Genomic DNA, 14363 nt, shown 5'->3' with positions numbered 1-14363 from the left:
AGGAGACATGTGAGGAACAAGAGAAAAACCGTCTCGCGTGGGTGAGAGAGTTAGTGCAGAGTGGACTGGATAGGGAATTCGTTTTTTTATTTACCCGGAGACCGCAGCAAGAGGAGGGAAACCCAGTGCTGAGGAGAGAGCAGGGAAACGAGCCTCCCCGCTGGTCTCCGCGGGGGCAACCCGCTCTCTAAACCTTTCCCTTAACCCTTTTCCCACCCCAAACTAAGACCCCCGCCCCATAAATTCACCCATAAAATCCACCCCTTTCCCTTCCCTTGCCGTCAGTATCTCGGGCCGTTTCCACAGCCGGAGGAGAAGCAGTGTTGTTTGTTGTTGTGTCGCCGTGTGCGCGGTCGAATCGGGGCAACATAAGCGGGACAACGGCAGGGCGAGGCGGACGGGGGCGGGGCGGGTGAGGCGCGGGGGGCGGAGAGGGGGCAGTCGAGCATGAGGAAGCGGGCAGGCGCATTGCGGGTGTCCGCCGGGGAGCCATCCTCCTCGGCGGAGGGCCGCCGCCGAAGGCCGCTCCCGCCGCCGCCGCTCTGGCTGCTGCTGCTGCCCACGGTGCTGCTCGTGGTGTTGCTGGCGGCGGTTACGGAAGCGCGCCCCCAGCAGGGCGCCCCCGAAGACACCTCGCCGTCCCCGGTAGTCTCCACCACCACGGGTGAGTCCCCGCGACGCATGCCAAGCGGGTCGGATATGACAACGAAAATAACTCCTTCTCTCACAATCGCAAATGAAAAATCTCCTTCCGCCTCCCCCTTACTTTCTTTTTCCCCTTCATCAGTCACCCCACTTCTAGTAATCGGGGCTTTGCTTCCGCGAAATAATTTGCATGCGAGCGCTGGGGAAGTTGGGAAAAAGGTGTTTTTCCTGATGAATGAAAGATTGGCGATTCTGCCGAACAAATGGGTTTTGAGTAGGCACTAAAATGTGGAATAAAATCAAGATTTTTATCGAAATGTGAATATGATAAAGAAAGTTAGTCTGCGAAGTGGATGAATAACACTCACTCTAAAGGTTTCGTACTTTGACGCTGATGCAATCACAGCTGACGCGCGATGTTTCCCAAATGAGTCTAAAGTTGTTCTTGTGGCTTACCAATCACAGGCTGAGATTTATGTGCAGAATAGAAGTTCAATAGTTTCAGTATAAAGCCTGTTAATCAATTAAAATACTTACCTAATTCAAGGAGGAAAACATTTTTTTTCCTAAAAAATATTAAAATACTTATGTAAACCGTACATGCTGGAGCAATGAAATAATTAGAATAAAAATATAACTAATAGTCGGCTTAAGGTTATTTAGGTTAACTTGGATGTTTTGAATAATGAAAAAATTCAAGTTATAAAATCGAGCAATCAATTCTTAGGCAATATATTTCTTTGTTATATGAGTTACTTTCAACGGCAAATCATCCCAACATAGAATCGTTCCAAATTTATTGTTAACGGACGGCTAACAAGAAAATAGCCCCGTATATCCACGTACTTAAATGGCTCATTGTTTTGCTGACGACGAGGACAGCTTTGCATCCAATCAACTTTTTATTTATTCATTATGCGCATAAAATTCAGGAAACAATTGATTGTTTTCCATACCGAAACAGTTTAAAATTTGCAAGATGTTCTTCAATTCTCGATTAAAAACTTAACCTAGTATCCAACGTAGCGTCTATAGAATTTTGCTGCTGAGAAGCATTGGTGATTACTAATCCAAGATTATTATTACACGATAATATCATTTCCTAAAATTCAAGTAGCAAGTTTGTTTTTAGTTTGGTAGACTGACGAAACTATGAAATGTAGAAGAACGCCCGGTGCAATAAATGTTATTAGAATTTTTCATATGTCTGCGTGAAGTACTAAAGTACCTTCTTAACCACAAGTTTTATCGCAAACAGAGGGGAGAATATCCTTGCGAAAGAAAATTGATTTTGAATAAAATAATTGGGGGTACTCACTCGATTGTAGCCGAAATATTTGGTTTGTCATTTTATTTGGAATAACTTATAAGAAAAACCTTATTGTACACATTGTACCTGCTCACTACTGTATTCTAAGGACCGTGCTTCCTATCACCGCATGTTGTCCTGCAGTGAATGTAAACGGATGTCACCTACAAAATGCCTACTCTTTGAAAAATATTATTTCACAGTACAATGCAATGAAATCCTTAATCATTGCAAAACGTAACAATTTGAGGTCAATGAAAAGATATTCAGCAGCAGGTCACAAAATGGAAAATAATCATAAAACTTTCACATAGAAGCACGTATACATATAATCAAAGATTCTGATAAAATATTATAGGTAAGTGGATTCATGCCAAATTGTTAGATGCAAAAATTTCATTGGTTTAGATTGATGAGTAGGATGAAGGGTGAATAATAGAAGTGTATAATCTGCCAATCATTTCGTAATACCTACACACCAATTATCCGGCAGAAAATACTTTTTTCTTCCAAGAAATTATGACACTTATGCCCCACTCGCGGAAATGTCAGAGTGATAAATACAGGAAATATTCTGTCTCTCGTGGAGTAATCTCCTAATTAAATATATCAATTTCCGTGTAGATTATCATCTTCTTGGATTTCGTATTTCATAAAGCTACTTCTTTCGCAGCTCATATTGTAAAAGTTTGTATTGTAGCTTCTCTCTTACCCGTACACGAAGAAATTTACGAACAAGGTAGTAAATAATTTTACAAAAATTTCCCCGAATAGAAGGATTAAAACTTCATCAGTCAAAATATTTAAAAAGTACTAATAATAAAATCATTTTATATGCCTTTAAGCTACTGCATTTTCTGTTCAAATTCACACAAAAAATTACCTGACTATAAACATCATACATGAAATAAAACCTGATATAATGTTTTCATTTCGAAACGTACATGACTGTCAGCAGGGGTAAATATTGTGAAGAAAGAAAAAGCAGTGAGAAAGGTTTATATTTAAATTGTCAAAGGTTAGTAGGACAGCACATGGTAAACTACTTTCGCAAAGTATTTTTCGAACCGGGCATGTGTAAAGGAAGTCTCACCTGGTCGAGTATAGCTTCGAGGGACAAGGTTCAAAGAGGCCATGTCAAGTAGGACACTTCGGGATTTCCATCTTTGCCCAGGGATATGTTATAAATTTAATTATATTAAGCATAAGTCTTGCGTGGAAAATCAGATTTGAATGACGGAACTACCAATCACGAACTTTGCCAGTTAGTGGGAAGTTTCCGTGTCAATTGAATATAAAAAACTTTCATTGAGTCCCTTTATTCATGAACAGCCATATCTTTACCGAAGATGAGATATGAATATAAATTACTCCTTCTATATAATATGAAAAAATACCTAGTCAGTGGAATAGAATGTGTGACCCTCGCTTGTCCGCATAGATATTGCTGCTCTCACGAAAGAAACTATTATTTTTAATGCTTATGTGATGACCCAAAATGTCGAAATGCTAATTATATCTAAAAAAATATTACTAAAATTAGTGAACTACCACCGGGAAATGGCTAGGCTTTTAAAATTTTTGCTCCCTCTTGTTGAAACAGCCTTAAGATTTAAAGGGTGAAAGATCGCGAACCAGATTTATTTCCCAAAAAATATGAACTGTCAGCACTCGCTAAAAATTTTGACGAATACTTTTTACCGAGATCTGTTTATATCTAATTAGTTAACCCGATACATTAGCATGGGTAATTGCTTTTTTGTGCAGGAACGTTCTTCACTGAATCTTTTACATTGTACAAAAACCTTTTTTCCATCAGCCAAGTTTTTCTTCTCTCCATCGATGTAATGTATTTTGATGAGAAAAATATTTGATTTCAAATGACGACAAGAAAATATAAACGCGTTGAATCTGCTACCGATATATGGGTGCATGTCATACATTTAACACAGAGGCATATATCCAGTCATTCATTCAAAAATATGCATTATCAAAATGCAAGCCTTCACGCTATTCGTGCCCACGTCAATTAGAAAATACCCGTGGACATGAAAATGTCGCCGATGCATGGTTTGGGGTCTGCTTTACAACAAAGTAATATTCTAGTGGGTAAACATTTTTTCATGATAGTCTACATGAGTTTTGAGCATTCAAAAAGGAAATAAAGTGTGTTTCAAAACAAATTTATCTGCGAAAAAATCCAGTTGCCGTTATTATTAAAAAGTTTCATTTAAGCAGGTGGTCCAAGAAAAAATATACTGTCATTTTCATGAACATTTCAAAACCGCCCATCAAATGGTTCTGTATTGACTGGTGCCCACAGAAAATAAGCTTATTGTACTGTAGTTTCTTGAAATTCATTTAAATATCCGATTTTTTTACGGGATCATATGCCGATGCATTTCTGTGCATGAAAATTAAAAATATTGATAAACACATGAGACCACGCCATTTCAAATAGAAACTGATATTATGTTCGTTTAACCCTCGTAAATTGTGATAAAAATAGAACTTAAGGCTGATAGTCGGACCAAATACTGAGTAACTGGCGAAAGTTAGCTGTAAATGAAGTAATATCACGTTTGGTGCATTGAAACGGTCTAAAAGAGCTAAATAAGATATTAACCATAAAATATTAAGATTGATCGATCTACATTCTCTATACTCTTAATTTCCCTTTTTGCCCCAATGGATGTCGTCTATGATGGCAATAAATTTTTACGGCAAATGAGAAAATATATATTTTGAATTACGCAGTCGCAAATCTGCTTCCAGACCGCCTGGTCGGTAACACATACTCGCCTATTTGTACAGTATGGGTGATAATGGTTTGGTATTTTCAATGGTCTCATCCTCCTTGAACACTTTAAATACTGATATTTTAGATATTATTATATATTGTGAGCATGATTTCATCAATCTAAAAAACAAAGTTGTACAATAAATATAGCTTGCGCTCCAAATTAAATTGTGAGATCGAAGGAAAACTGTGTCCTTATCTCGTACTATCATATCTAGCGGGTAGAATGCGGAAACATGCAAGGAATTGGCCAGAGAGCAAAAAGCAATGGCTGATTCAATGGGCGATCAACGAGCCCTCAGAATTTCCCCTAAAACTCTGAGGAAGCATATTTCATGAAAAAATGCAGTCCCACTCCCGAATTATTTGATAATCACAAAGGGCACTAATGAATCATTGCGCGGACTGGAAAGGTAAATAGAGCTGCTCCCTGAATGTCTAAATTCCTATTCGTTCACAATTCATGGCAGAGAGACTTCCTACAACTCTATCCGGTGTTCAAGTATTTGCAATGGAATTCACGTACTATGCAATTTGCTTGACTAGCTCCCATTCACAGCGATACTGGTTTCGGCACGTATTTATTTAAGCTTATTTATGCGAGCTGCGACAATGACTCAGAAATGGATACGTTTCCCTCGGCCAAATCGACTCCTTTCATACACATAGCCGTGGGGCAAATTGCCGTTTTGATGTGTCCCTCCAAGCTCTCCAGCCATTAGTACGGCCCAATATCGGGGACGCCGCCTCCGAAACGGAATCGTTTTTGAATGCGGGCAAACACAACGCAAGAAAGAGAGAGAAGTCAACGCCCCCTCCCCGAAGCCTCCCCAACCATCGCTGGCCTTAGCGTGCACCCTGAAAATCGTGCGGGGAATCGATTGGATATTTCTCCCTCAATTCTATATTTCCAACTCTTCGGGAATTCCTGCATAAAAAATTCCGACAGGAACGAATACCTGGAATCCACGTTCGAGAGCAGAATGACTAATATCGGGAAAGCATTCAACTGTCTTCTGTCAGGACAATAATTCCGGGTTCGACTGCGGTCGAGGGGCTGAGCCCACGTCCGCAATCGACTTTTATGAAGAGCACCAGCTCAACATATTGAACTGGATATTTATTTATTCGACGTGCTGCATTCATGCACGAGAAATTTTATCTAATGTATGGATGTCAATAAATGCGCTGTTCCATTGGTTTCCGCCATTATTTTCCTTATATTACGGACCTCATAATAACATGCGCTCAATTTCTCATTTGGCATGCACAAATTTCATAAACATTTTGGGTTTATAAATTTACAAATAATTAATTTTAATTTTGCAATTTTTTCAAGAAGGACTTTTGCGGAAATGCAGATGAATATTTTTTGTTTATAAGATCAATATATATTTAATAGATATAAGATATATTTTAATATAAACATGGGATAACAATTGTTAGCCTTACTGACATAACTAAGCACACTTAACAATATGCCACTAAGTGAGAAATAATCTATTCCAATTAAACATTTATTACTCATTTTTTGTGCTAATTTGAGAAGCACTTTCTAAATGATTAATGGAGCCCGAAAAATCTCACACCAGTGGTCTGTAGATGAGCTATGCCTCCACGTTCAAGCAAAGTGTATTAATATTCCTATTATCAAAATTTATATCCATGTGTTTACTATATTTATTTATTTAGCTATTTATTTATTTCAAAGATAGTTAATAGACGGTTTAAAATTAACAAATAGTTATTTATGATAAAAGATGATCATTTATTCCCACAATTATGGGCAGATTTAATGTTTTTCCGCTTAACGCTCCCTGACACACAATCCCAAAAGGGTAGCTAGTAGAGCATATGTAATTTAGATTATTTATTTTATGTGCATACAACTTTGAAGTATGTTGGATAATAATTACACACAGGCTATTATATTACTATGTGGCGTAAAATATACCACCGATGTCGTCATAATAACAAATAGAAATTCGAATACTTGTATAATCGGTCATGTAACTCATCCAAATAATATTTCGTCTTTTTTTCGACTATTCTCCTGATTACATAAGGGTACAATCGTATTTCTTCTTGATCTCGAAGTTGTATCCAATTTTCCCATATTGATATTTGACTGCATAGTGCATAACATTGTAGGAATCAAATTGAAATTAGTTATACATATACGTATTTTACTCTTGCCGATGAAACATATTTACAAATTTCAGAACTCAAAAAAGGATATAAACATAAAAATGATTGCGTGCTCATGATCGCTAAAAAAATTCCATTAAGTGTTGAAATATAAACTCTCAATTTTTTTTCAAAACGTTTCAAACGCCAGCATAAATTTTTTGACGAATTAATGAAAAAGAATGAAAGATTTTCCTCGTATCGATAAAGCATGGTGGTATCAATATTGAATTCCCAAAGTCTTCCCTCATTGCTACCTTAACCTCAGTTAACTATGATGAAAATTGTGGTTAAATTCATCCAAAATTTAAGTTTATTAACATCGAGTTTATTTTGGGGCTGTTTCACCTCAATCTGCTACGTCTCGGTCGTCGATTATATCTGCGTTCTGCCCTAATGCTCTTTTTTCCTCCTGCTCATACAAGCAACGCTCGACGAAAGAGCGAAAAAATAAAAATTTGAATGCTTTCGATGAGCGAGTAATTAAAGCCATTTGCTAACGGCGTGGCGGAAATCCGAATTTGCATGAAGAAATCGGAAGATATGTTCTCTGAATTTTTACATTGGAGCACGCAGAGCTCTCCTGCATCATTAATCCCGTTTGAAAGGCTCCACCAGTTGGGTTTAATATTTTCCTCGTGCCGTTTTTAATTCTATAAGTTATTTTTATACGTAGGTGTAGTACTCTATTCCATTTCCTATTTACATTACACACTTGAAAATACCTCACGTGACTTAAAAATTAAAATTATTAAATTCCTCTTATTAAAACTCCCGTTTTCAGTAACGATTTTATGAAATGATGAACATCATTCTGTCTCGTTTTTTTTGACCCATCTGATAGACTTCCGCGATTTTGTCAATGAAGTTTCATTATTCTACGAGGCAGACCGCTCTGATTGCGATTAAAAATTTTTTCAGCATTCAATAACTGATGATTGAGTTACTTGAATTATATATCATAACCTTCGTTGAGTCCTTAAGTTTTCAAAGGAGTGTTTAAAAATCTATCCATTTTAACATTATTTGTTAAATAAAATGCGCAGTATGTGAAAGATAGAAGGCCATAATCTCTTAAGTGTTTCAAAATAGTTTTTAACGGCAGTGTAGATTTTTTGAAGAAATTATTAAATAAAATGAAAGATATAAGGCTTTCTTGGTGAATGGTTTTAATGAATTTTTCAAGATTGTCCATCCAGGTCCATCCATCACGATTGAATTCGATATTACATTGGAAATATTTCTCACAGTAACCAATCCTGATGATCCTTGAATCTCTTAAAGAGAAGTATCTGCCTGCGCCCTACAGGCATTAAGCCGGTGACATACCCGAGAAGAATTCATCTGTATTTCAAAATGTTCCTCAATCACGTAACATGATATATGGTTGAATCTGTTGGATGTCAGCTCGAATAGTTCAATCGAGGTCTGACTATGAGCAGCGAATGGGATGAAAGGGAGCAGCGATGCGACATGGTATGACAGGGGACGGCAGCTGGTTGGGACGACGCGTGGGTGGCCACCCTGAGTTCCACACCCATCGAGTGTACTTTCCCTCGAGCAGAGCCCTCTTAAATTAAAAGTAGCAGTCAGCCGCACGCCATAAACCGAGGCAATGACCTGACCGCTCACCATAAAGATGCAGATTGATAGCTGACCAAACACCAGTCCTGCTGTTGATTTTGTGTTGACCAAGACTTTCCTCGAAAACAGTGCGATGGGATTCAGAAAAAAAACATACCCGTCCAAATCTCCCATGCTTTTTGAATGAGTCAGATTTTCCCAGTGAATGATTGCGATGAATCTCCGAGAGTTTCTTTCTACGTAAATACGCCTGAAAGGCTGTCGAGGAAACTCTTCCAAATCTTATGCATCATTAATACCATACACCGGTGAAAAACTTAGAAGAATACATTTTTTGACTTTCCAAATCTTTCTTCGATTGCGTTTCATTATTTCCTCAACCAAAATTATAATTGACTGATAAGTTTTCTTCAAAAATTAAAAGTCATCTACACCCATTTCCAGCAAATACCTATATTATTTCAATTAGTTGAAATCTTTAGAATTACAAATGCGAATTCTTAAACTTTGAAGCTGGAATATAGTATCAAAAAACACGTGACATCCACGCGTTATCATATACATTAAGAGACCTTCAGAATTAGGTATTTTGAGCCATTGAATTATTTATGCATTTTTCATTGGGAGTAGATATTCAAAGGAAGACGACTTCCCGTGGATTTATTTCCATGACTTTTACTGCAGATATATGTGTTTCATTATTTTAACTGAACCATTTAATTATTGAACCGTTAACTTCAGTCCAGGTAATAAGCTCGATTCCGTTGTAATCTTTGGAGAATGCTCGTCGCAAACACAGAGGTACGAATTCACCCCTTCTACTCTTCTTCAATTGATTAATTAAGTAATTCATTAGTAATACGACGGTTTAAAGTCATAATTTTTATCTGAGCTGAAAGTTTTAGGGTAAAAATGGTACATTTGAACATGTGCAGCATTCTGGTGGCTTTTTATGACAACTGAGGCAGAAATTAAAATAAATGTGACTCAAAAATTTGTAGTTTTGCACCAGAATTTCTGTGAACTTACCATACACACACTTAAGTGCCTGATATTTTCAAATATGTATATACGCTGAAGAAGATTAAATCCGTGCGGCAAAAAATGGCTTGGATAAAAATCACAATTTCTCGATAAATCATGTATAGCTCTAGATAGCTGAGAAGAATATAGGAAAATGAGAGTAAAGGAGAGGTACTGGGATGAATTTGTCTACCTAGAGGTGGCTTAGTCCCACCAGTCAGAAAGAGGTCTCATCTCTATGACGAGGATACTAGTAGATCTAAGCCTCATATCCCGATAGGTGTGACGAGTACTTCCACAATGGGTGGTTAGGTCATATTACATTTCGCTGTCTCATTACATTTTAAACTATCATCTTTTTCTTGCTGATTGTGTTTCTAAGAGATATATGTCGTTCAAAAAACTCTCTATTGCATCTGGTACAAGTATCTCTGAAATATTTACTGTAAGTATTAATTTTTACTCTATAACACGTTTTCTTTAGAATATGCAACAGTTCTTGATTTTCTGTGCCATCAATAGTTAAAATATTTAGTAGACTGAGTGAAGGGGAAATTTTTTCTGCATTTAGGGGTGCATTTGATTTTAACTAACCTTTTTAAAACGATATTTTTCTTATCGAAGTGAATTTGCATAAGATTTTATCAAAAATGGTGATATATATGGTTATTTTGATAATTGATCGAAATTTATGACTTTTTTCAAACGTCTAAACACGACAATTACTAAGATATAAGTTCTTAATCACGAAATATGGAAATAATTTCCGTCTCCTGAGCTGCAATATAATAAGTTTGAAATATAAAAGTTTTTAAAAGCTATAAAAGTGTCTCTCATCACGTTCCCTACGTACAGTGATCGTAGAACATAAGAGAGGCGTGATTTGATGTAACATATTTCCTACTCAGAAATTAAATAATGTTAAAACAATGATACAAATTAAACCCATGATTAGGCGAGACTTCAAAATAATTACCTTTCACGTAGGGGAATGCACGCTTACTCGAACGGAATGAGTCACTTTAAAAAAATAAGTTACTGTTTTAAAGATAAATGCTGCACCCGTTTTATGCTTTTTCGCATCATATAAGGTTAAATACTGGGAATAATAAAAAATGATTGCTAAATAATGGTTAATCATGACTGGTATGCATGAATTTAAGCCATTTTTTCCTATGTACTTATCTATACTTACAGAAATTTTGTCGAGATTTAAGTCTGAACTGAAAAAATTGCTTTACGCTAGAGAATAGACAACGATTAACAGGGAAAATAATGTGTCGAAGGACAATGATTATTGGCATAGTCATATATACAGTACCACTAAAATGGTCCTTGGAAAAATTAGCCATGAATAATAATAGATACCTATTTGTTGAGCAACTTTTATCAATATTTTAAATGTAATATTTTAACTTTCACTTCGGTCTTTTGCATAATTTTCATGGTGTATAAGAATTTGCACACTGATTTGGAAGCATTACTCTCCTTTTCGATATACTTAATGGTGGAGCTATTAGAGAAAGTAGTTTGATCTGAAACCTTTGTCAAGAGCGCTCTGAATTTCTCACTCTGCGAATTTCACCCTTATACTTTTCCTCGAAAGGACTATTTTCATCTCAATGACAGATTCTCTGAAGCAAACCTTATTCTGAACCATCACTAATTTTACTAATGGGTTTCTAGTCGAATCTCGAGTGAATATAAATGTCATTAGCAAAGCTAAATGTAACTACTTTTCTTTACGATGATTTTTCTTCGGAGAGAGAGCTTAAGTTACACAGAGTAAACAACGCACCACTTGCATCTCTGGCATTAAATTCCCATTAATGAAAATATTTATCCCGTTTTTGACAATATTCTAAGGAATACGCGGAATAAGTTATGTTTTTGTTATCAATAGAGTAAGAACAAGTAATTCCCTTTTTATGTAAGATAGGTAAGGCTTTTACACAGATTACGTGCACAAGTTATATCGTAAAATAAATGTTGGCGAAAGAAACGCTTTTATCATCTCTTTACTGCCAGGCAAACGGAGGTGATAAGAAAAAAAGGGACTAGAAGGACATGCTTAGGCATGTGAATTTTCTTCGTGGAAAAATGAATATCTGTCGTCTTGAGTGCTTTAATGGCGCATAAATTCCATTGCGAATTCAAATGATTTGAACCTGTTTGTATTTGAGATTTATATCTTGGAATTGATTTATTGCTCCATGGGCACCACGAAGGTAGAAAAATAGTCGTTTTTCTTCCCTACTCACATCTGTTATTCAATCCCCCTTCCCAGCATGTTTTCATAATACCTTTCCGATGTAATCGTAAACATAGAGCAGAATTTTTAAGGTTTTATTTACATGAGGAAATTTAATATGTCTGCTCAAGGATTATAAATCCTAATACATTGAAATTATATATGCATAGGCCACATTGACGAAGAGAAGTTTTTTTACTACATATATGTAATAATTTGCTTTTCGTTCTAATACTCTGTGTCTTAGGTATTCGCTTGGTTTTGTACTTGTTATACTTCGGTATTTCATTTGGTTTTTTTTGTTTCGCAAGAAGAAAATAAAACTACGATAAATATTGGGATTCATACACTAACGAAAGTAACCATTTTCAGAGGAGAAATGCGAATCTGTGGAACTCTACTTTCATTTAAATCTGATGGTAGGCTGGTATATTATTCTTAACTATATTACAAAATTTATTTTTAACAATAGGAGAAAAACGGTATCCCAGTAGGCAACAGGAAGCAGCATTGCATAAATCTAAACGAGAAACGCGTAAAATTGGTAGAAGTTGATGAATCTATATGCATGTTAAAAAAGGGTTCCGTTTTTTCACGTGCTAGGTTGACTTTGCGATTTACGAATAAAATTACATCACCTAGGATCTTTGCGATTGCTATCGTTAAAATTCTGATTTTTTTTACGATCAAACGGGTTACGTTGATTGTCTTATTGTAAATTAATGATGTGCAATATGAAATTCCTTATCTTTCTGCACACTTCCATTCACCATTTAAAATTGTCATTGTATTGTTATGCTGTGTCGTATGATATTTAATATTAGAATATATAATTACTTACAATTATAATTATCGATTATATAAATATTTAATTATCAGCATGATTTGATACGGTTAAAACTTAAGAATATGGAGCCTAAACTATGACGTAATTCACGAGATTAAAATGATTGTATTTCACCTCTAATTTTTGTTTTTAATTATTTTAATGTCTCCTTCATTAAACTCATAAATTTAGAGCTAGTTTAACCCATTAAAAGTTAAGCTGAGCTGTAAAATTTTAATTTATTATTCCTTGTATGGCAAAAAATCCACTCAGGCGGGATTCGAACCCGCAACTTGGTGAAGTCCTATCTAGATAACATCTAGTAATATTAACAAGCAAGAACTTCACATATTAACTAGATTAACGAGCAAGGGTCTCACCTCACCCCATTCACCCGACACCGAGATTTACAGGATATTCTTATTCGCGAGATTCATTGAGATTTTTCACCCGAGTATTCTCTCCCATAATTTTCTTTGATCCGATCAGTTCATGAAGTCTTTGCTTTCTCGTTTGACTCATCACCTTGTTATTACACCAACCCACAATCGTGGCCGCGCGCATTGTCCTAAGTCGGATAATGATCGAGTAGTGTCAGCCTTATCGGCCAAATGCCGTCCAAGCGAATCCACAAAGAACATCGTGCGTGGGGGAGCCATTCTCCCCCGCATCTCACGCCTCCCTCCCGTCTACCCCCCTTTCCACCCTCCGACGAGGCGTCAAGCTGCGTCCAGAGCGGTCTCAATCATAGAGGACTCCCGGCGGCGTCCCAGATAGACACGAAGACTGTCTCAATTCCTCGTTTTCGACTCCTTCTTCCGACGCACTGAAAATCTCTTCCCATTTACTTTAAACTCCTTTCTTTCGTGATTTTCCATTGTTTAATCGGTAATGACTGACGTAGCCGGAAATCGGTCTAGAAAAATTTGTTAATTTTGAGAGATCTAACATGATCACTATGCATGAAGGGAATCTTGTTTATATAACTGCAGCGATGATATTTTAAAAAAGTATAGTAAAAATTACCTCCTGACAACAATTTCTGAGAATTTCGATATTGTTATTTAATGAATATGAATTTGATAATACTAACGTGCTGGAAGTCCAATCTTGACTCTGGAGGAGGTTTTAAGCGCTAATAACGCAGCCTCTGGCCATGCCACTGTATATTATTTTATCGGATAAGCCAGGCACAAGTGCGCGACTTCGGCCACAAAACCCCGTTTATCGAAAATATTTCATAGTACTTTTCATTCCCGTAACCATGGTTTGGCCGTAACAAGTGCGTATTTTTTCGCAAGTCTTTTTTATTACTATTAGAAAAGTGATATTTCTCATATGGTGAATAAAACAAAATAAAATAAAGTAATTTTTCCCGATCAATATTGATGCCGTGCAAAACCATTTTAGTATCTAGTTATTTCAGTTGAAAGAAGTAAAATTATGATGAAGCATGATGTTTCGTCACCCTGAATAACGCGACCACCATGAATCTGATAAATTGCGCAGAGAAAGATATAAAATTTAAAAGGACATTTAATCCATATCAGGATTTAACTACTGCATTTCCTTAAAATACAGTCGTTTCTCTCTTAGCTAAGAGTGTATATAGAATTGAATATAATATTCACCCGGCATTACAGTAACGGCTGGAAGAAAAGAGGTTTCCGATTAAGTGACTTCGGAGAATTCCCGCTGACTTCCGGAGATCGATTCTGAACCTTCTTTATCTCAATTA

General features: G+C 36.4%; 1 protein-coding gene across 2 annotated transcripts in view; it reads left to right on the top strand.

Moving 5' to 3' along the window:
* Window positions 1-409: 409 nt before the first annotated feature.
* LOC124160558 overlaps window positions 410-14363 on the top strand; it is a 283807-nt gene continuing 269853 nt past the window's right edge. For both annotated transcript variants that reach the window (XM_046536438.1, XM_046536429.1), the window contains exon 1: window positions 410-664. In XM_046536438.1, coding sequence (XP_046392394.1) covers window positions 448-664 — 217 coding nt within the window. In that variant the 5' untranslated portion in view covers window positions 410-447. The remainder of the gene's footprint in view (window positions 665-14363) is intronic.

The sequence above is a fragment of the Ischnura elegans genome, chromosome 1 (assembly GCF_921293095.1).
Source record: "Ischnura elegans chromosome 1, ioIscEleg1.1, whole genome shotgun sequence".
Taxonomy (NCBI): domain Eukaryota; kingdom Metazoa; phylum Arthropoda; class Insecta; order Odonata; family Coenagrionidae; genus Ischnura; species Ischnura elegans.
Note: the sequence above shows the minus strand (reverse complement) of the source record. Positions and strands in the feature narration are given on the sequence as shown.